A 23222-nucleotide genomic window follows, 5' to 3' on the forward strand; every position below is an offset into this window, starting at 1 on the left:
ATTCTTTTCTCCTATAGCATGCCTTTGAATTATGAAATCAGGAAATACATTGTGTGTGTATGTGTGTATATATATATAGGTAGATAGATAGATTACAAACACAAAAAAATAAATACATGTTCTCTACAATGATTTTGTTATTTGTGTTGTGAAAAGTTCAGAATAACCATATCACTTTTGGGTCCAAATTATACTAATATCTGAACATTGAAAATAAAAATGTACCTTTCTGGGTTCTTGTATTCGGGGAAGAATTGTTCTGCTCCAGAACTGTAATATAAAAATTAACATGATTTTCGTAAAAACTAATATCTAGATAAACCATAATGGGTTTAGTTTCTTACTTTGAAACTTTGTATGTTATTTAAAATGGGGACAATCTTTAATGAAATTAACTTTTTCTATAAAAATAAATGAAGTAATAGATCTCTGAAATAAACATTACAATGAGAGTTCTATTCTTCAACAGTATGAAATATTTTGAGGCACTTCCAAGCCTTAAAGTAAAACTTTCCCATCTAATCTTTCAAGAATGTGCTTACAAGGAATAAGAACTATTGTTTTTAACAGAGTGGCCATCAGGACAATGCAAATGATTCCCAGGACCTCAGCAGTGAGCTTCTCTGGAGGTGGCAGTAAACCTGCAGGGAGAGAAACAGAGGCACTGAGAGAGGGGAGATAGAGAGTTGATTAGGATTCCATACTAGAGAACCCACATGCACAGGGAAACATAATGATAACCTCTGGCCTCTAAATCTACATCTACTCTGGTAATCTTTCTCTCAGAATATACCAGTTCATTTTCAGTAAATATATAATTCCATGAGTGGATTGCAGATTACGGTTGAACAATGCCTGAATAAAATTAGTCTTCTGATGTCATATTAGAATATTAGATCCCAATTATGAACTCTGATTCTCACAAGTGCAAAATATTCCCTAATCTTTCCCCACCCTTCTGCACTCAACTGCACGTCCTGTAACGATAATATTGAAGATCTATTTAATGTGTTACCTTGGCAGTCATATATTTCATCAATCCCTTGATGATTCAGAGAAGGATTTTGAAGGTTTAATTCTACTTGGAATATTTCCTGTTCGGTTCCTGAAATGGAGCTTTTATTGCCTTTAGGTTTCCTTTGTTGCCTCTTTGGATCCTGGGCCAGACTCACTTCTGAGAAGGTTCCTCTTTGTTTATTCATCTCTGCAGCTGTGTGATGTCAGGGACTGTGCTCTATGATAACTGCACTTAAGAAGCTATGAATGGTGTATATTTTGACAGGATCCCTGGCATAGGCAATCTGCATGTGTTGGGGCTGAGCAGTAATGTTTACTTCGCTGTTGACCAATGTAAAATGCTGGTACTAATTTCCTAAAGCTTTAAACAAAAATCTCATGATATAATTGGTAATTTTTTAGAGGTATAATGTATATGTATACCTCTATACCTATATAAGGTATAATGTATGACATAATATTACTAGTGGGAACAATAAAAACATTAAACTTGTGAGAACTAAGAAATTCATGAAAAAATATTTGTATTAAATTAAGGTTAGATTCTTCAAAAACACTTAACACCAATAGACTGCATATGTTAACAATTAAAATACTGTATTTAGAAATACACAAATTTTATTATAGCTTTAGGATTCATTGATAGTTAAGGATTGTGTGCCATAAGATGAAATAATTCTGCTAGCATATAGAGTAACTTCTTATACTAAATTTCTAAATTAGGAAATCAGAAAAACTATTAAAGTTTTAAAAATACATCTAATATCTTGTAAAACATTACATTACCCTATGCATAAACTAAATACTACTGAAAACAAAATATATTTTTAAATTGTTTCTTTTACACAAGAAATTGGTAATTGATTTAATGATTAAAATAGGAAAACCTAAATGATAAATAAACGTGTGGGCCATCTACGGAAGAACAGTGTCCAATCAAACTTTCAGAAAGCTCCTGTGGTTGTATAAGTCAGTGAGGGTCGCTTTGGTTGTATAAGTAATTGTAATAGTTCAGATAATGTAATTTAATAATCTAGTCAATGAACTTTAGTCAGTGAGACTACAGTTAATTCTAGCTTTGCAAATTATAGTGTGTGACCTTTAGTAAATTACTTAGTGTCTATTAACCTAGTTTACTAATCTACAGTGCGAAAAATAATTTATAAGGTATAATGTATGTAAAAAACTAAACACACAAACTGGCACATATTAGCACTGAATACATAATAGACATTTTAACTATTTTTAACACAACTGCCATTTTATTATTTCTGATTAGCCTTACAGTGTGTAAAATAACTCATTAATTAGGCATCTCATGTCAGTGTGGTACATCTTTTTTGCAATATTTGATTCAATTGTTTTAACTCTTCCAATTGTTTATAATTCAGGTCAGATTTGCATTTTATGGAAATGATTTCATCCTTGCTTTTATTAAAAATTAAAACTGCTTTCATTAAATCTAGGTATGAGATTGCGAATTAATGTTTGACATTCATCATTTGATGTATCCATTTCAAAAATTTATTTTTAAAGGTTGGTCTAAATGTAAAAAACAGTTAAACCAGTAATGATGACAAAATCCAAAATTAATTGTTCATTGTCATGATGGTTATAGGTTTCACTCTGAATTACATTGATTGGCAAACCTGTTATTAGGTATGTATCTACTTGAGTGATTCTCCACAGGCTATAATGTGGATACTCTAAGAAATTCTCAAACATGTTTTATATTTTGGCTCATTTTTCACCTTGAATTATTCACATGAAGAGAGTTCTACCTTGATTTTACTCTATATAAACTTTACCTCAGGTGCATCACAGCCAGTATTTACAAACTTCTACTAAATCAGAGGAGCAAGTAGAGAAACAGGGAGAGTAGCAACACATACCTTCTGTCACCAGAAAGCCACACGCCCTTCAGTGGGGAGGTCAGGTTACCTCCTAAAGACACAAACCTTATCTGTGATCTTCACAGACTGCCCTTTGAAGGGTCAGAGTGAGGCAAGAGTGGAAAAAGTAGATTCCTCGCCAATGTGTTACTTCAGATTTGAACAGGAAATTCTCACCCTAGGGCTATTTTGAATGAGTTTATCTCATCACACACTCTATAATATAGGAGACTTTGGGTGGCTAGGGTGGCATTTAGTTTGTCCATTTTCAGTGCCTCTTAGAAATTATTTTAATAGTCGACAGGATCGGGGGAGAGCAGAGATTTGACCCATGGAGTTGATTGTTTCCTTCTCAGTCACAAACACCAAAATCTTGTAACTTTTTAAAAGTATCTTAGATGTTTACTTTCTCCATTTAGACAAGGTGGCTAAAACTTGACATTATACACTTCTTTATCATATACCTCTATAATATCACTGCTATCATAATAAAAAAATTTAATAATCTTACCAATAAGAATTTAATGTACTTGTTTTGAGAAAATGCTACATTGTCAACTTAATCGTAACTGACATCAATTCTCCAACTTATCTTCTTGATTTCTTTGCCGTAGTTCTTAAAATTCCCTCATTCATTTTTCTTATGTAAGCTAACCAGATTCCTCTGATTAAAATAAATGTCTCTTGAAACAATAAAATATTAAACAATACTGAGCTATATCTCTATGCCAGAGACTGAAATAATAAAAAACTACTCACTATATTTTTCACTGATTCCCTCTCTAATAATGACTTATTGTCTGCATTTTAATAGAAATATTTGTTGTAAATGATTAAAGCTTAAGTTAAACTATGTAGGGAGGTAAAAGCAATTTTTAAGACCTCAACTACTTAAAAATGGGGAGGCCAGAAAACGGAGACTTTTAAAACATAAGTAAAATGGAACATGAGTGTCTCGGTGTGGTAGCTCATGTCAGTGATCCCAGCATCCAGAATCACTTGAACTTGGGAGTTCGAGGCCAGCATGATACACAGGATGAAACCCCATCTCCTCAAAACAAATACAAAAATTAGCCGAGGATGCTGGTGTTTGCTTGTAGTCCCAGCTGCTCTGGAGGCTGAGGTGGGAGGATCGCTTGCGCCCTGGAGGTCGAGGCTGCAGTGAACTTAGTGTCGCTGCACTGCAGCCTAGGCGACAGAGCCAGACCTTGTCTCAAAAATAAATAAACAAAAATTTAAAGAAATAAATGGTATACAAACATCAGGAAAAATACTATAAATTATCTCGTCATATTAAATAAAAATCTTTCATCATTTTCTGTCAAGAAAAGGGGGAATGTTTATGCATGATTCGATTGCCCAGGCTGGAGTGCAGTGCTGCATCTCGGCTCACTGTGACCTCTGCCTCCTGGGCTCAAGTGATTCTCCTGCCTCAGCCTCCTGAGTAGCTGGGATTACAGACACACGCCACCATGCCCAGCTAATTTTTTTTGTATTTTTGTAGAGACGAGGTTTCATCCTGTTAGCGAGGATGGTCTCGATCTCCTGACCTTGTTATCCATCTGCCTCGGCCTCCCAAAGTGCTGGGATTACAGGCATGAGCCACCGTCTCCAGTCATTCTCTAATATCTAAAATGTTGGATTTAAATCCATATTTATTTCTTTGCAATCAGAATTACTATTTGCCCTTCCATCCGAATGCCTAATGTTGGCTAGGTATAGATGTTTTTCTGTAAAATATATTGTAATATATTTTCATAAAATAAATTAATGTTATATGCATATATGCTTGTGTTTATATTGTATCTATTTCTATTATAAGTAAATTTATTTATATTTACATTTTATTATATTTCATAAACTAGGTTAATTTTTTCTGTTAGTCACATTATGGAATTAAAACAATAAAATCATTCACTAAGGATGCCACATAATGTATCATTCACTAATGTTTTCTGTTTCAGTTTGAAGTGCTGATGTCTACTATTGCTACACACATCCACTTGGAGTTTTCCATTAAATAGTGTTAAACTGTAATTGTTTGCTTAATGACAGGGATACTTCTGAGGGATGTGTCTTTAGGCAATTTCATCCCTGAGTCAACATCATAGAGTGTATTTACATAAACTTAGATGATACAGCTACTACACAGCTATGTTATACGGAATTGCCTATTGCTCCAAGGATACAAATCCATATAACATGTTATTGTAGTGAATAATGTAAGCAATGAAGGGAATGGTAATTTTTGTTTATCTAATCGTATGTAAACATAAAAAACAGTAAAATATGGTTTAAAAAAGGTTAAAATGGCATCCTTTTATAGGGCACTGACTATGAATGAAGCCTGCGGAAATGGCATTTTCCCTGGGTGAGTCAGTGAGTAAGTAGCAAGTGAAAGTCAAGGCCTAGGATATTACAGCATGCTACTGCAGGATTCATAAACTCTACACTAGGGTACACTATAGTTATGCAGCAGTTTTATCTTTTGCTAATAATAAATTAACTTTAGTTTACTGCAACTTTGTTGGTTTCTAAATTTTTTATTTTATAGAAACCTTCTGCCTCTTTTTAAATACCCTATATTTAAAAACACAAATTGCACAGTCTTAAAATCTATTTTCTTTATATTCTTATTCTACAAGCTTTTTTCTATTTTTCATTTTAATTTTTTTTTCTTTTTAACCTTTCTTTTAAAAAAACTAAGACACAAACACGTGCATTAGCCTAAGCCTACACAGTGTCAGCAAGATCAGTATCACTGTCATCCCCTCCACATCTTGTCCCACTGGGAGGTTCAGGGGCAATAACACATGTGCAGCCGTCCTCTCCTATGGTAACAAGGCCTTCTTCTGGAATTCCTCCTGCAGGACCTGCCCAAGGTTGATTTTCAGGTAACTGATTTTGCAGAAGTAAAAGGAGTATACTCTAAAATAATAATTAAAAGTACACTACGTTAAATACATAAACCAGTAACACTGTTTATGTATTATCATTATCAAATGTTATGAAGTATATGTAATTGTGTGTGCTATACTTTATTCCACTGGCAGCATGGTAATTTGTTTACAACAGCATCACCACAGACATGTGAATAATACACTGTACTGCAACTATTGCTATGACGTCACTAAGTCATAGGAATTTTTCAGCTCCGTAATAATCTAGTGGGACCACTATATATCTACTATAGTAGCAATATATAATATATAATTTATTATTTGGTCTGTCATTGACCAAAACATCATTTTGTGGCATGTGACTATATATCATGTCCTTTGTTAATTGAAATAATACAGGTTTCTACTGTTTGAGCATTTAACGTGAATGAAGTTTATGCTTATACAAAGGCACAATATATAAAAACAAAAAAATAGAGAAGAAGTGGAGTAGAATTTACTCTATTTGATGTGTATATATATGTTTATATGATGCAAATACACACACACACACAGAGTTTACGGCGATTAATATTAGGTATCAACTGGACTGGATGGAAGGAAGCCTAGACAGCTGGTAAGTGTTGTTTCTGACTGTATCTGTGACGGTGTTGGCAGAGGAGATTGACATGTGAGTCACTGGACTGTGCAAAGATGACTCATCCTCAATGTGGGTGGACACCATCCAATGGCTGCCAGGCGAGTAGAACAAAGCAGCTAGAAGGAGGTGGGGTAAGCTGGCTTGCTGAGTCTTCTGGCTTTCATTTTTCTCCCATGCTGGATGCTTCGCTTCTGTTCCTCCTGCCTTTGGACATCAGACTCCAGGCTCTTCAGCCTTTGGACTCTTGTACTTACACCAGTGATTTTACAGGGGCTCCTGGGACTTCAGCCACAGACTGAAGGCTGCACTTTTGGCTTCTCTGCTTTTGAGGCTTTTGACTCGGACTGAGTCACTATTGGCTTCTTTCTTCCCCAGCTTGCAGATGGCCTGTTGTGGGACTTTGCCTTGTGATTGTGTGAGCCAATTCTCCATAATAAACCCCCTTTCATATATACATGTATCCTATTAGTTCTGTCCCTCTGGAGAACCCTAACACCGAACGTACATATGTATTACTATGACTATTGCAAATAATGACAATATCTGGTTTCCTATGAGTTATGGGTAAGTTGGAAGTCAATAAGAAGTGAAAATATACTTTTAATGTAACATGAAATAAAATAGTTTTCAATGAATTTTAAAAATTGGAGCGAATTAGTTATTGCAAACTCTAAATAAAATAAAATTTAAATATCTTCAATAGATTAAACACAGATTCCCAACGAAAACTTGGATATTCAAAAAGAAGACTTAAAGTAAAGGAATTGTGTGGATATACCTAACTGGATATTGAACAGTGTATTAATGATAAAGTTTCCAACACTGAAATAAGTATTTATATTAGAATTTGGGGAGCAGATACAGGCTAATTGGTAAATAAAACAGAGAGTAATCTTACTTTGTTTGTACTGGTATAATAAAATATCACAAACCAAGCAATGTATTAACCATACAGATATATTACTCACAGTTCAGAGAGCAGGGAGGTCCAAGATCAAAGTGCCAGCAGGTTTGTTGTAAATTGTATTAAATTAACAAGTTTCTATGTGAAAAGTAAACAACGAAAATGTCTATTGTGAAAACATAAGGGAACAACAGAGTTTAAACAATTGGTAGAGTTCAATCAGAATGTAATAAAAATTAAGTTATAATTAATACCTGTGCTTACGTATTTCCATACAACTAAAATACATAAGGATAATATTTTAGATATTCATCATTATATTAAGTGTAAAGTATTTGAATGTAAAATCAAAGAATGCATATATTCAGTAATAACTGTTTGTTGTCTTTATGAGGTATTCCTTTCATGTAAGCATAAGGAAAAATGAATATAAAAGTAGAGCTACCATATGATGCGGCAATCCCACTCCCAGCAAAGACTTCATGTCTAAAACACCAAAAGCAACGGCAGCAAAAGCCAAACTTGACAAATGGGATCTAATTAAACTAAAGAGCTCCTGCACAACAAAAGAAACTACCATCAGAGTGAACAGGCAACCTACAGAATGGGAGAAAATTTTTGCAATCTACTCATCTGACAAAAGGCTAATATCCAGAACCTACAAAGAACTCAAACAAATTTACAAGAAAAAAACAAACAACCCCATCAAAAAGTGGGCAAAGGATATGAACAGACATTTCTCAAAAGAAGACATTCATATAGCCAACAGACACATGAAAAAATGCTCATCATCACTGGCCATCAGAGAAATGCAAATCAAAACCACAATGAGATACCATCTCACACCAGTTAGAATGGCGATCATTAAAAAGTCAGGAAACAACAGGTGCTGGAGAGGATGTGGAGAAATAGGAACACTTTTACACTGTTGGTGGGATTGTAAACTAGTTCAACCATTATGGAAAACAGTATGGCGATTCCTCAAGGATCTAGAACTAGATGTACCATATGACCCAGCCATCCCATTACTGGGTATATACTCAAAGGATTATAAATCATGCTGCTAGAAAGACACATGCACACGTATGTTTATTGCAGCACTATTCACAATAGCAAAGACTTGGAATCAACCCAAATGTCCATCAGTGACAGACTGGATTAAGAAAATGTGGCACATATACACCATGGAATACTATGCAGCCATAAAAAAGGATGAGTTTGTGTCCTTTATAGGGACATGGATGCAGCTGGAAACCATCATTCTTAGCAAACTATCACAAGAACAGAAAACCAAACACCGCATGTTCTCACTCATAGGTGGGAACGGAACAATGAGATCACTTGGACTCGGGAAGGGGGACATCACATACCGGGGCCTATCATGGGGAGGGGGGAGGGGGGAAGGATGGCATTGGGAGTTATACCTGATGTAAATGACGAATTGATGGGTGCTGACGAGTTGATGGGTGCAGCACACCAACATGGCACAAGTATACATATGTAACAAACCTGCACGTTATGCACATGTACCCTAGAACTTAAAGTATATTAAAAAAAAAAATCCCACTCCCAGGTATATACCCAAAAGAAAGAAAATCAGTATATCTGAGGGATAGCTGTACTCCCATGTTTGTTGCAGCACTGTTCACAATAGCCAAGATCTGGAAGCTACATGAGTGCCCATTAACACATGAATGGATAAAGAAATTGTGGTATATATAAACAATGGACTAATATTCAGCCATAAAAAGAATGAGACCCTGTCATCTGCTACAACATGAATGGAACCAGGGGTCATTATGTTCAGTAAAATAAGCCAGTCACAGAAAGACAATCATCACATGCTCTCACTTACTTGTGGGATTTAAACATCACAGCCATTGAACTCATGGAGAGAGAGATTAGAAGGATGGTTACCAGAGATTGAGATGGATAGTGGAAGGGTAGTAGTAGGGAGGTGAAAACACTTAATTAACGGCTATAAAAATATTTAGAAAAGATGAATAAGACCTAGTGTTTGATAGCACAACAGGGTCACTACAGTCGATAATAATTTAATTGTACATTTTAAAATAACTAAAGAGTACAATTAGATTGTAACATAAAGGATAAATCCTTAGGGAGATGGATACACCATTTTTACATGATGTCATTATTATGCATTGCACGTCTGTCTCAAAACAGCTCATGTGCCCAAGAAACATATACACCTACTATGTACTCACTGAAATTAAAATTGAAATGTTTAAAAAAGAAAAGATGAAGATAAAATATTTAAAAACATATACCATATCTCACAAACTGGTAGAACACTATTACAGTTAATGTGCTGTCTTAATATAAGGCAAGCCCTTTACTGGAATTGAAGAAGCATGCTTCATAATGTTAGATTAACTTTCCAAACCACTAGTAATATACATTTTATTCATTGCATGTATCTAATGATACAAGTTCAACATATAATTGAAGAAAGTGAATAAGTAAACAATCATAAATGGGATTTTTAAACACTTTTCTCTCAGTGCTTAACACATAAACAGGCAAGGGAGCCTATAGAGAGATTTGAACTGGACAAGTAGTTATCACTCATAGGCACACACTCACACATATGTAGCATACTCACATATTTAATTTCACGTATTTTTCCCAAATACACTATAATCTCATAACTCTAAGCATATTAGTAAAAAATATAGGACTACGATTTCAGTGTAGTACCACTAGCCAAGCTTGGCCAGTGAACAGTTAAAAAATAGATATTCTAGTTCAACTTTAATTAATACAAAATAAATACCATGTAAAACAAATTTCTCAGCACCCTAGCCACATCTTTGTACACAAAGATGAAGAATATTTCCAGCTTCACAGAAAATTTTCTAACTACAGTTTACCTACGATAGAAGTCAGTAAAAAAAATCTGCCAACCTTACATGGTTTTAAATTCAGTAATACATGTCTAAATAACATGTGGGTGAACGAAATTATCAAAATGAATGGTCGCAATTTTTATATGAATTATAAGGAAAATAGAACAGAACTCTTTCTTGTAAAAACTGATTGTCCTCAATATATATATATTACAAAAGATGACCTAAAAATTAAATTAACTGGAATGCACTAAAATACAAATAGAAAAGCTAAAATTAAATACAAGTGATGTATAAGAAAAAAATGAATAAACAGTAAAAAGTCACGATAAAGAATGTTACAGTAGAGAGAACAGCAAGGCCAAAGGTATTTTCAATGAAAATGTTTTTAAAATTTGATGAGACCACTAAAAATATATGCCTACTAATGTATCCACAAAAATAACAAATTTAACATTTTAAAAAATTGATAAGGGCCGGGCACTGTGATGCCTCCCAAGGTGCTGGGACTATAGGCTTGAGCCACCACAACTGGCCTATTTCTGGATTAAACATGGAAATACCATAATGGTATTTAAAGTTATTTAGAGGCAATAAAACTACATTTTCATTACATTTTAATGTCTATATGAAGTAGAAAATTCATACTCTTTACCAAATGCAGCACCTCAAATAGAATTCTGAGTACATCCTATATGTATCAAAGAAATTCAGTTTAGACATAAACTTTCCTACAAAAATAGTCTACAAACTCAGATGACATTACTAGTGAATTATAACATTTAAAAATAAAGCAGTACTCTCACCAAATGCTTTCAGGTTACAGAAAAACAGAAATTCTTCCTAAGATAGCCTTGATACCAAAACCTTTCAAGTTTATAGCTATGAACAAAAACATGGTCAAATATCCTTGTGAAATGGATGAAGAAATAAATCTTACCCTACATAAAATAGATATCCACTTTTTTTTTTTTTTTTTTGAGACAGAGACTCCCTCTGTGGCCAGGTTGGAGTGCAGTTGTGCGCTCTCGGCTCACTGCAACCTCGGAACCACGGTTTAAAGTGATTCTCCTGCCTCAGCCTAGAGGTGCCTATAGGTGTGCACCACCATGCCCAGCTAATTTTTGTATTTTTAGTACAGATGGGGTTTCAGCATGTTGGCCAGGATGGTCTCGATCTCCTGAGCTTGTGATCCGCCTGCCTCAGCCTCCCAAAGTGCTGGGATTCCAGACGTGAGCCACCGCACCCACCCAGCACTGATATTTTATGAGGGAAATATACAACGATCATCATGGATTTATTTCAGAAACAAAAGCTGGTTTAACATTTGAAACAATAAAAATAGTCTATAAAAATGTTATATAAAGAAAACATATGTCATTCCAACTGATACAAATAAAAATGTTACAACAATTGATAAAATCTATTAGAAAATAGGAATATTATAAAACTGCTTCAATATGAGAAAGATAGGATGAAAAAAACCAGCAAGCTTTGTAAATATGAATAACATGTTGAAATATTTTTTGCCAAAACCAGAAAACGATACATATGATACACACAGAACTTTGATTGCATCTTCTATTCAACTATGGGTATAAAATCCTAGCCAGTGAAAATAAATGAAAATAAAACTAAGTTATAGCACATGGATTAAAAAAAATAAAAGTGTGATGATTTGCAGATAAAATGTTCTTTATATAGAACACCCAGAAAAAAATCAATAGTTGACATAATAGATTTAAATATATAAAATCAGTGGAATAAGTAGATATAAAATCAAAATGCAGACATCAATCGTATTTCTATTTATAACAACAAAAATTATTAAAGGGAATTTTAGAATCAGGATGCCATTTACAAAAGCATGAATGTAAAATACCTATAATTCTGTATGACTTCAATCCCCCAAAATACAAAATACAATAGATATTAAAGATAACACAGTACATTGAAAGTAACACTTTATGTTGATTAGAAAAGTCAATATTATAAAGAAGCTCATCTTTGAAAATTAGAGAATAAATGCAGTCACAAACAATCCCATGAGAGGCTTTTTTTTTGCTGGTGGCTTTATTGAAGTGTCATGTACAAAGCATAAATTTCATCCACTTAAAATGATTAAAAATCAATGATGTTTAGTATATTCACAGAGTTACAACCATCACCACTAATGAAATTTAGAAAGTTTTCATCATGACACAAAGAAACTTTCTATCAATTAGTGGTCATCTCCTATTTCCACCTCCCTTAGGCATTGGCAACCACTATTCTACTTTCTGTCTCCATGGGTTTGACTGTTCTTGATACTTCACAGAAACTGACTCATAAAACATGCAACTTTTAGAAAGGCTGAATACCACAAATATCATGTTGTGCAAAACGAGCCCGACACGAATGCTAGGATATCTGTACTTTAGTAATTGTATGTATCCTACTTCAATAATTGATTTAGAATTTTCTTATTAGAGCAAATAATATAATTCATTTTAAGATTTATGCAATCATAATATTATTTCTATTTTAAGAAATATAAAATTTATCTGATGCACTGCAAATGCAAACGCTTTACTTCTAAAGCTTATGCTTACAATGATATATTTTTGAAGATCCACACTCGTCTGAAAAAAGTCCACGTACATGTAGCATTGCACAGTTATGTTCAGCATGATCTGACTCTTTTATCCTGTAAGGAAAGAAATCCATATTCTGTTACATTTTAGGCAAATGATTCATGAGACAAAAACATTTTCCATGTACTGTAAGAAAAGAACTTTATAGAAAAGGGCAATTAAATTTTTCATAATATTAGTAAGAGTCATTATTCTGAACACTCAATAGAGTGGTTCCCCTTCATCCACAGGGATATGTTTCAACCCCAGTGGATGCCTGAAACGGCAGATAGTACAGAACCTATAGAGAGATTATGTTTTCTCTACACATTCATAACTACGATAAAGTTTAATTTCTAAATTAGGCACAATAAGAGATTGACAACAATAACTGCTAATAAAAATTATAGCAATATGCCAACAGCACTACTACTGTGCTTTGAGGATATTCTTAAGTAAAAATGTAAGCATGGCTTTTTAATAAAAACAAGCTCTGCAATTCCCTGATAGTCCATCTCAAGCTTGTCCAACTCGCTGCCCATGGGCCGCATGTGACCCAGGACAGCTTTGAATGTGGCCCAACACAAATACGTAAACTTTCTGAAAACATTCTGAGATACATATATATATTTTTAGCTCATCAGCTATCATTAGTGTTAACGGATTTTATGTTTGGGCCAAGACTATTCTTCTTCTTCCAATGTGGCCCACAGAAGCCAAAGATTGGACACCCCTGGTCCATCTGATAACCAAGAAGGTTACTAGCTGACTAATGAGTGGGTAGACATTATGGACTACTATAGTCTATTGTAAAATATTTATGTCAACATTTCACTAACTTTCCACATCTTTCTTCATGTCAATGATTCCACATACATTTATTCATATTGTTCTTCTGAATTTCTCACTTATATGGATATTTTTATATAGCACTGTACAAAACAACTTACTCATGTTTGAAAGTCAAACCGTTTATTGTCACCCATGGATGATGACTGCTGTCACGAAACACATCAATCCATGAGGAAGTTAAAATGGCGGTCAGAAATTTCTAAAAGAAAAGAAAGAATTTTCACATAAATAATAATTATGACAACATTTAAAAACAATATATTAAAGTTGAAAACTACTATTTGCAGTACGAAAAACTTTCACATATGTTTATAATTTTGATATAAATGAACTCTTCAATGTTTATACTTAGTACTTTCATTCTTATTCTCATGTTAATAAGGACATTTTAATTCTTGCATTATTATAGTTACCCCAATTGACGGAATAAACCCAGGAAGGATTTAAATAAGTTTCCTGATACTGTGCATTCATTCCTCCAGATACTGTGACTAAATCAATCTATTTTTGTACTATATGTCCCAGAGTTGGAGATTTAGAAGGAAATGAGAGGTTGTCATTTGGAAATAAATGACACAGAAGCTACAGATTGAGTTTTCTGGGCACCACACCATTCTTTAACTAGATAAGCCCTCACTTTTAACTGATTTGGTTTTGGTGGAATAACAGTGGTCCTGACCAGGTGGTGTAGACTCATCTCTCTCTGGTACTCCCGGCCAAAAACAACTGTGATTAATGAAAGACAAAAGTAATGGAGAACTCTGAAAGGCGGAAAGAGATAGATGAAATTGTCTGGGACCCTAGCATCAGGGATCAACAAAGTGGCCGAGCAAGCATGTGAAGTTCCCCACCTGACAGAAGAGGGTGACCTAGGCCTGCTGTTTCCCCACACCCAACCTGGCAACAGGAGGAGGGTATTGAAGGGGAGTCCCCTCCACAACACCAGGCGAGGCTGGTACCACCGGCGAGGATGAGCTACCAGGAGACCTGCTATCAATACAGCCAGAGGAAGTGCTTCCTTCTCATTCCAAGAGACACCAGAGTGGATGTGGGTGAGGAGGATCAGCAAAGCGATCCAATGACAACCGGTGCACCACCCAGGGTCCTCTTTGTCCCTGAGGGCAGGAGACCCACTTCCCCACCCAGAGACAAGGACTCAATGGATTCTTACTGTTCTTTGTACATAGTACAGCAGTGAACAGTAACAAATGACAGATAACTGCAATAATATGGAGGAATTGCACAAATATCAGATAGGAGTGAAAAACACAGACATGAAATTTACACTGTATGATTCCCTTTATATAAATTCAAAAACAGGCAAATGTTATTTATAACATTAAAAGTCAAGACAATATTTTGGAGGAGTCAGGATAAGTGATGAGGGCACACACAGGGGTGGAACTGCTAGAGCTGGAAACTGTTATTTCATGATCTGACTTGTATCACAGGAGTTCATTCACTTTGTGATCAATCTGCATGACCAGATCATATCATGCCCGATAAAATTAGATAGCAACATTTATTGTGGATTCAAAGCATTTATAGCAGCATGGTTTTCCATGAAAAGCAAAAACTGAAAATAATCAAAAGCACGTTAGCAGTATATGCATTTTTAAACATTATTAAGTCAATCAATTAACTATTACATAAACTTGAAAACATATAAGCTACTCCCTACTAAAAACATAAGCTAAATATATATACCCACACATATGGATGATTTCTACAAATATATTATTGACCGAAATAAGCTTTTCATAAAGTGCTTATAACATTTACATCTTACCATTTCTTCTTCATTATCTATAGAAAGCAGACTGGAGTTCTTCGAAGTACAGGCCAGCAAACTCTCTGCCCAAGTTCTTTTCTCCTTACCAATATAATAACAACTGTTGGAATATGTAATCCACTCCTCAGGACAATGGCCACAGTGACGTGCTAAATAAAGATATGAATTACTGTCTAGACTCATATGAATTTTTAAAAATGAAAATTTTTTTACATATTTGCAAATGTATAAACCTATATGTATGCAACATATCTATGCATCTTCAGAGGCTGGTAAATATGTAGTTTGAAAATACCCAGTCACTTATATACATATGCGCAATAAAGGGTCAACCTCTCATCTCCTAATTGTGTTCCCATATAAAGCAAACCAGCAAACAAAAATCTACTCTATACATGTGTTGAAAATCAATGAACTAATCTGATTTTTAAGGAGCAATAACTTGTATCTTATAGCAATAAGAATTTGAACACAATAGATAAAAACAAAGTATAGTGATTTTACTTACAGTTGATGACAAGGGAATGCCTTACTCTAATCTTTATTTATGAACATTTATTGCCAAATTTTATAATTTTTCACCCCAAATTTTATTTTTGTACAGCCTAAGATCAAGAAAAAGTAAACTGTACAATATTAAAACTTTAAAAATTATTATATACCTTTCTGAGTTCTTGTATTCAGGGAAGAATTGTTGTGCTTCTGTGTTAATGTAGCTAGAAAAATTAAAGTAATCTTTTTTAAAAATTAGCATCTAAATAAATCATAATAATTTTAAGTTTTTGTTTGAAATTTTTTGTGTTAGAGTTAGAATAATATGGAATAAAAATAATTTTAAGAAAAATTTGATAAAGTAATAATGGTTTTTTGGAAAAGTATTTCATAGATCTAAAGAACCAAATTTCACCGTCTCATATGGTTCTTATAATTCTTGATTTAACTACTTTCAAAAATTAATTTCTATTTCTCAGTAAGGTTTTTCAGACTCCTCAAACATATTTTTGAGTTATGAAATCAAAATATATACATGCAATTGCATCGGAAGCGAATACTTTCAACAATTATTCTTTCATTTATTCTTTGACAAATTCTGAATGACCATTCCACATTCAGTCCAAAGATATACATTACAATGAGAATTCTATTCCCTGAAAATATGAAATGTATAGAGGCACATTCAATCATTAACGTGAAAATTCCCCTTGTAATCTTCTAAAATAGACTTACAGGGAATAACAACTATTGTTACCACAGAGGCCATTAAGACAAGACAGATGATTCCCAGTATCCCAGCAATGAGCTTCTCTGGAGCTGAGAGTAAATCTGCAGGGAGCGAAATGGGAACAGTGTGAAAGGAGAGGTGGACATAGTTATTTAGAAGATTCAAAAACAAAAGAACCTGAATGCACAGGAATCATACGGAGAAACTTGGACCCCAAACCCTCATCTCCCATTGTAATCTTTTTCTCAGAATAATATACCATTGCATTTTCAGTAAAAATAATGCTCCATGAATTCTTTGACGAAGACTACACATTTCAACAATGAGTTAAATCAGTCTTCATATTTTATATTGAAATAGCATATCTCAACTTGAAATTCTGATCTTTACAAATAGAAAACATGTGAGTACTCCCTGCTCTTTCCCCACATCCCTGTACCCCAAGCTGCACATCCTAGACTGTTATATTGAGGATCTTTTAAATGCTTTACCTTTGCAGTGATTGGTTTTGTCATTCCCTTGAAAATCCTGCGAAGTTTTTTGAAGGTTTAATTCCGCATAGGTTATTTCCTGTTCAGTTACTAAAATGGAGCTTGTATTGCCCTTAGGTTTTTGCTGCTGCCTCTTTGGGTTTGGGGGCAGATTCAAGTCTGAGTAGATTACTCCTTGGTTATCCATCTCTGCAGTGTGTGATGTCAGGGACTGTACTCTACAATAACCGTAGTTAAGAAGTTAATAAATGGTTTATATACAATATTCCCTAGTGCAGTTAAAAGGGTGAGGTGGAGAACGAGTATTGGAGCTCATTTTGCATTAAAGAATCTAAAGTTCTTTCTCTAATTTTCTTCAAGCCTAAACAAGTTTCTTATGGTAAAATATTTGTTTTAAAAAAAATATTTTTGGGTCGGGCGCGGTGGCTCATGCCTGTAATCCCAGTACTTTGGGAAGCCGAGGCGTGCCGATTACAAGGTCAGGTGATCCATACCATCCTGGCTAACACGGTGAAACCCCGTCTCTACTAAAAATACAAAAATTAGCCGGACACGATGTCAGGCGCCTGTAGTCCCAACTCTCAGGAGGCTGAGGCAGGAGAATCGCTAGAACACGGGCGGCAGAGGTTGCAGTGAGCAGAGATCGTGCCACTGCACTCCAGCCTGGGCGACAGAGTGAGACTCTGACTCAAAAAAAAAAAAAAGAGAGAAATTTCTACGTTTGACAAAATATTATTGCTGGGGCAATAAGAAGCAATAAATTACTAAGGAATAAAGAAGTTCAGGAATAAAAATACATTTCTTAAAGTCTGATGCTTTACCTGTATTAAAAATTAAAATGTATTAGAAAAAGTTCTGCACTCATTTTTTATGTTAATTTTGAAATCCAGTAATGGTTAAGACGATGTGGTCTGCACATGAGTAATAGTAAAGTTGAGATATACACACACACACACATATATATAAATTTCTTGCACTAAATTACTTTTATTTAGTAATTTATATACATTAATAAAAATCAATAGGGGTAATTAAATGGTCTTTTCTTAATGGTTGAAATGTTCTAAGAAATTATTACAAATTATTTAAATTATTAAAAATGATTACAAATGTGAATATTTGTACATGTCAGAAAATGCTATGTGACACTGTTAACTTATGAATAACCTAAATAGTATTAGGAACACCACATAAATTGTTAATACTTATAGAAGTATTGGTAATTTAATAAGTAATTGGTAATTTATTTCCTGGCTAAATTATGAACCAAAAAATGATAAATAAAAGTATAGGTAATTCATGTTAAAGCACATTTCATTTAAACTTATAGAAAGATTTTACAGTTGTCAAGGTGAGTAAAGGCCACTTTTGTTGTATAAGTACTTGTAAAATTTCAGATAATGTAATTAAATCATTTAGTCAATGGGCTCTGGAGTCAGTGAGATCTAGAATGAATTCTAGCTTTGACACAATGTGTGACCTTTAAAAAGTTATTCTATGTTTAATAACCCAGTTTGTTAATCTAAGACGGGAATAAGAACATATAAAACGTTGCATGTAAAACATTTACCACTCAACCTGGCACTTAAAGTTCTCAATAAGCATTAGCTATTTTAATTATTATTTTAGTCACAATTGTTATGTTACTATTTCTGATTCGTGTCAAAGAATGGAAAATGAATCTTCAGATAAGTCTCCTATATCCGTGTGCTACATCTTTTTTTGCAATATTTTGATAAACTTTAAAAAAGTATTTTGATTGTTTTGTATTACCTTTAGCATTTTATGTACTCTACCTCATTGTGATTTTTATTAAAAATAAAAACGCTTTTATTTAATCTACATGTCTGAGGAACTGTATTTGGCTTTCATCAATTGATTCATTTATTTTAATAATTTTTAATGGCTAAGCTAAATATAAATTATTATTCAAAGATACATGATGTACTGATTACAAAATACAAAATTAATTGTTCATTATTGTGATGTTAATAGGTTTCACTTAAATTATATTGATCAACAAACCCACTAGGTTTCCACAAACAAGAATTTGAAAACTTTAAGAAATCCTTCAACATATTTCATATGGTTTTTACCCTGAGTTATTCAAATGAAGACAGCAATATTCTACTTTGATTTTACTGTATATTAATTATACCTCCTTTGTACCATATTGAGCACTTGTAATCACCCACTAAATGAGGTAGGCTAGTAGAGAGTTGGAGAGTAGCAACACATACCTTCTGTCCCCAGAAAGTCACACATCCTTTAGTGGAGAGGCCAGGTTAGTCTCAAAAAAAGGCCTGCTATAGCTGGGTAATAAAAGGTGAAATTTAAAGGCATAAATCCAGGACAAGAACAAACAATGCCTACAATCTTCGCAGACTGCCCTGTGAAGGCTCAGAGTGAGTCAAGAGTGGAAAAAGTAGATTTCTCATCAACGTGTTACTAAGGTTTGAACAGGAAATTCTACACATGGGCTATTGTGAAATCAGTTTAATCTCATCACACACCTCCAAAATATAGGATACTCTGGTCTGTTAAAAGTACAAGGTTGACTTTGAAAGTGGGTCATTTAGTTGGTCCATTTTTCAAGCGCCTATGAGAATTTTTTTTTCTGTTTTGATCACAAACATTGCCAACCCTCACCTTGTTAAGAGTGCCTTTTAGACTAGCTTGCTAAATCTTAACATTGCATACTTCTTTTCTTTATATTATTTTGTTATGTCACCTCCATTATAATAGAAAACATTCTAAAACTCATAGTAACATTATCAACTGATAGCTACTGATTTTTTCCTTAATTATTCTGAAAAATTACTGCAGTAATTACTCAGTTGACTGTAGCTGACACAAAAACCATCATTGCCAAAGTTATGTTATTAACTTAGTTCTTAAATTTTTGCATTTAATTTTTAAAAAATAGATTATTTAATCTTCAGATTACCGTTGATGAAAATAAATGTATCTTGGAAAGGTAAAATATTAATCAATTTTGAAATATATTAGCATACCAGAGATTGAAATATTAAATAGCTATTCATCACATTCTTCATTTATCCATTCTCCACCATAACAAATTATCTCAACTTCGATAGAAATATTTAGTTGTAAATGACAAAAACTGAAGGCAAGCTCTGTATCGGGAAAAAGTAATTTTAAAATCTCACTAGGAGGAAAGTCAGCAAATTGGCAGAATAGGTGGTCCCCCACACATATGCCCCAACAGCAACAATAATGTTTCAGCCATCCACAGACAAAAGTGGAGGAAACTCCCTTTGAGGGAGTTTTGGAATTCAAGTAGGAGTTTGTAAAATGCCAGTGGAACCCAAGGCCTAGGAGGGTTGCTTTAGAGAATAGATTTGCATCCAAGTGGCAGACTTACCAACAGTGATTCCATCTCCAGACCTGAAAAGAGACCCATCCTCCTGTGGACTTGCCTTCAGCCACATTAGGACTTCGTCATGCTGCCAAAACCATCTGTCCAGGGGCCCAGGAGGAGACTCAAACACTAGTGTCTCAGGAGGTAGGCATATCAACTGTAGTCTCAATGTAGACCCTGAAACAGCCCTCTAACTTGGCTTTAGCTACTCTCAGCCACAACTTTTGAGATCAGTCTTTCACCCACAGAGACTTCCTGGGAGACATACACATCTGTTCCCCTGGGGCATGCTTGCTGACCTCTGTCCTCTAGAAGATATTAAAATGGCCCTGAATCTCCACTCAAACTCCTCTCAACTGTGGCCTGAGTTAATCACAGGAAATTGCTGTGAGACTCACTCATCTTTGTCAGCAGTACAGGCTTGCTGACTTCAGTTCCATGGTAGTTTCTGAAACAGCCTTGAATCATGACCCTCATCCTTCTCAGCTGTGGGCTGTGAGCAGTCTTGCCAGCTCAGGGATACAGAGGGAGGGCATGTGCATCCATGTCCCGACTGGGAGACCATTGACCTAGGTTTCACAGCACATCCTGAAATGGGCCAGAAAAGGGGGTTCAACCCTTCTCAGCTATGCTAGAGAGCAGTTTGCCCACACAGGGACCTGGAGAGAGACACCATAAGTGCCCCTAAAGGTACAGACCTTAGTTTTATTTCAGATCTTCAAACAATCCTGTGATCCAGCTCCAGCCCATCTTAACTACAGTCTGAAGCAAGTTTGCCTGCCCAGATACCTGCCAGAAAACACACTCATCCATGACCCCAGAGACAGACATGAAGACACTGGTTTCAGCTATAGACTCCGAGGAAACCTTGTGACTTAGCACTAACTCCTCTCAGCCACAGGTTGAGGAACCCACTCAGAGACCCATGAGCAGCCTTCCCAGAAAACTAGATAAACTCTCCCCCAACTACACACCTAATAATAGACCCACCATCTACAGACCCTGAAGTGGACCCTCATTCCCTCCCCAGCCCTATAGAGTATGATGCTAGAGCCAGTTTGGTCCTCTGAGGGACTAAGGAGGATACAAGCCTGCTAGAAGCCCTAGTAACAGGATCATGAACCAAAGATCCCACTCTGGACCCATAAGCAACCATGTGATCCGGCTGTAACCCCATTCAACCATGACACTGAAGGCAATCTCATCAGCCCAGGACCCTAATAGGAGAAGGTCTTAACCTACCGAAACCAGTCTGTAAAGACTGAAAGAGATGTCTGCTCTTTCAAGTGCACAGACACCAGTACAAGGATAAACAAATAACAAAGCATCAGACATATATGACACCACCAAAGGAAATGAATAAAGCTTTAGCAACTGATTCAAATAAATGGAGATCTATAAGTTTTCTTTAAGATAATTCAAAACAATCATCTTTAAAAATCTCAGTGAGATGCAAAAGAAGAGAGTACTAAAAACTCTAAAACAAAAATACATGAACAAAATAAGAATTTAATAAAGAAATATAAGCCACTAAAAACAACCAAACAAAAATTCTGGAGCTGAAGAACACAATGAAAGAAAGAAATAAGTCAATAAAGAGTTTCAATACCTGACTCAAACACACAAAAGAATTAGTGAACTCAAAAAAGAGTCATTTAAAATTAACAAATTAGAGTAAAAAAAGAAAAAAGAATAAAAAGTGGCAAATAAAGCATAAGAGACCTTTGAGACACCACCAAGAATATGGTATAGAAAGTATAGAAACTTCAGAAGGAGAAGAGAGAGATAAAAGGTCAAAAATATTTTTTCTTTAAAGACATACTGTCTGGAAACCTTCCTCACTTGGGAAGGATATGGAAATCCAGATTCATGAAGCTCAATGAATCATAAGCAAGATCAGCCCAAAAAACACTATTATGAAGCACAATATAATCACATTGTCAAAAGTCTAAGACAAGAGAATCTTGTGGGGGGTTTTGTTTATTTTTTAGCTTAACGTGATCCCATTTGTCCATCTTTGCTTTGGTTTCCTCTGCTTGTGGCGTATTACTCAAAAAATCTTTGGCCAGTCAATTGTCCTTGATAATTTTTCCAATTTTTTTTTCTTTCAACTTTTATTTTTAGATACAGGAAGTACATGTGCTGGTTTGTTACATGAATTTTTCCAATTTTTTTTCTTTCAACTTTTATTTTCAGATACAAGGAGAACATGTGCTGGTTTGTTACATGGGTATATTACACCAGGATAGTGAGTATAATCCAAAGTAGGTAGTTTTCTGAACCATTCTTCCCTACTGTCCTCTCCCCTCTAGTAGTCTGCGGTACCTGTCATTCCCATATTTTTGTCTAAGTGTGCTCAGTGCTTGGTTTCCACTCATAAGTAAGAACCTTCAGTAGTTGGTTTTCTGTTCCTGCATTGATTTGCTTAGGATTATGGCCTCCAGCTCTGTCCATGTTGCTGTAAAGAACATGGTTTTATTCTTTTTTATGGCTGTGTACTAGTCCATGGAGTATATATGCCACATTTTCTTTATGCAATTCATCACTGATGAGCACGTAAGTTGATTCCATATCTTTGCTGTTGTGAATAGTGCTGTGATAAAATGTGTGTGTGCATCTTTTTGATATAATGATCTATTTTCATTTGGATA

The 23222-nt window shown here is 34.7% G+C and overlaps 1 protein-coding gene and 1 long non-coding RNA gene across 7 annotated transcripts in view; one reads left to right on the forward strand and one right to left on the reverse strand.

The window, feature by feature from the left end:
• The window catches only part of LOC126931795 (uncharacterized), a 31343-nt gene extending 30113 nt beyond the window's left edge, over window positions 1-1230 (forward strand). Inside the window, exon 3 of the long non-coding RNA XR_007717928.1 lies at window positions 1133-1230. This is a non-coding gene — a long non-coding RNA (uncharacterized LOC126931795). The remainder of the gene's footprint in view (window positions 1-1132) is intronic.
• LOC126931793 (NKG2-A/NKG2-B type II integral membrane protein) overlaps window positions 1-21906 on the reverse strand; it is a 60758-nt gene extending 38852 nt beyond the window's left edge. Inside the window, exons 1-9 of one of the 6 annotated variants that reach the window (XM_050750260.1) lie at window positions 19430-21906; window positions 17190-17407; window positions 16704-16799; window positions 16139-16192; window positions 15474-15625; window positions 13783-13883; window positions 12812-12906; window positions 543-641; window positions 226-270 (exon numbers count right to left, since the gene is read on the reverse strand). In XM_050750260.1, coding sequence (XP_050606217.1) covers window positions 226-270; window positions 543-641; window positions 12812-12906; window positions 13783-13883; window positions 15474-15625; window positions 16139-16192; window positions 16704-16799; window positions 17190-17376 — 829 coding nt within the window. In that variant the 5' untranslated portion in view covers window positions 17377-17407; window positions 19430-21906. Of the gene's footprint in view, window positions 1-225; window positions 271-542; window positions 642-1015; window positions 1387-12284; window positions 12907-13782; window positions 13884-15473; window positions 15626-16138; window positions 16193-16703; window positions 16800-17189; window positions 17408-19429 lie in introns of those variants that run through there. The other 5 variants (XM_050750261.1, XM_050750262.1, XM_050750267.1 and 2 more) reach the window with 5 other exon arrangements.
• Between the last annotated feature and the right edge of the window lie 1316 nt (window positions 21907-23222).

Source organism: Macaca thibetana, chromosome 11 (assembly GCF_024542745.1).
Source record: "Macaca thibetana thibetana isolate TM-01 chromosome 11, ASM2454274v1, whole genome shotgun sequence".
In the NCBI taxonomy this organism is placed as follows: Eukaryota; Metazoa; Chordata; class Mammalia; order Primates; family Cercopithecidae; genus Macaca; species Macaca thibetana.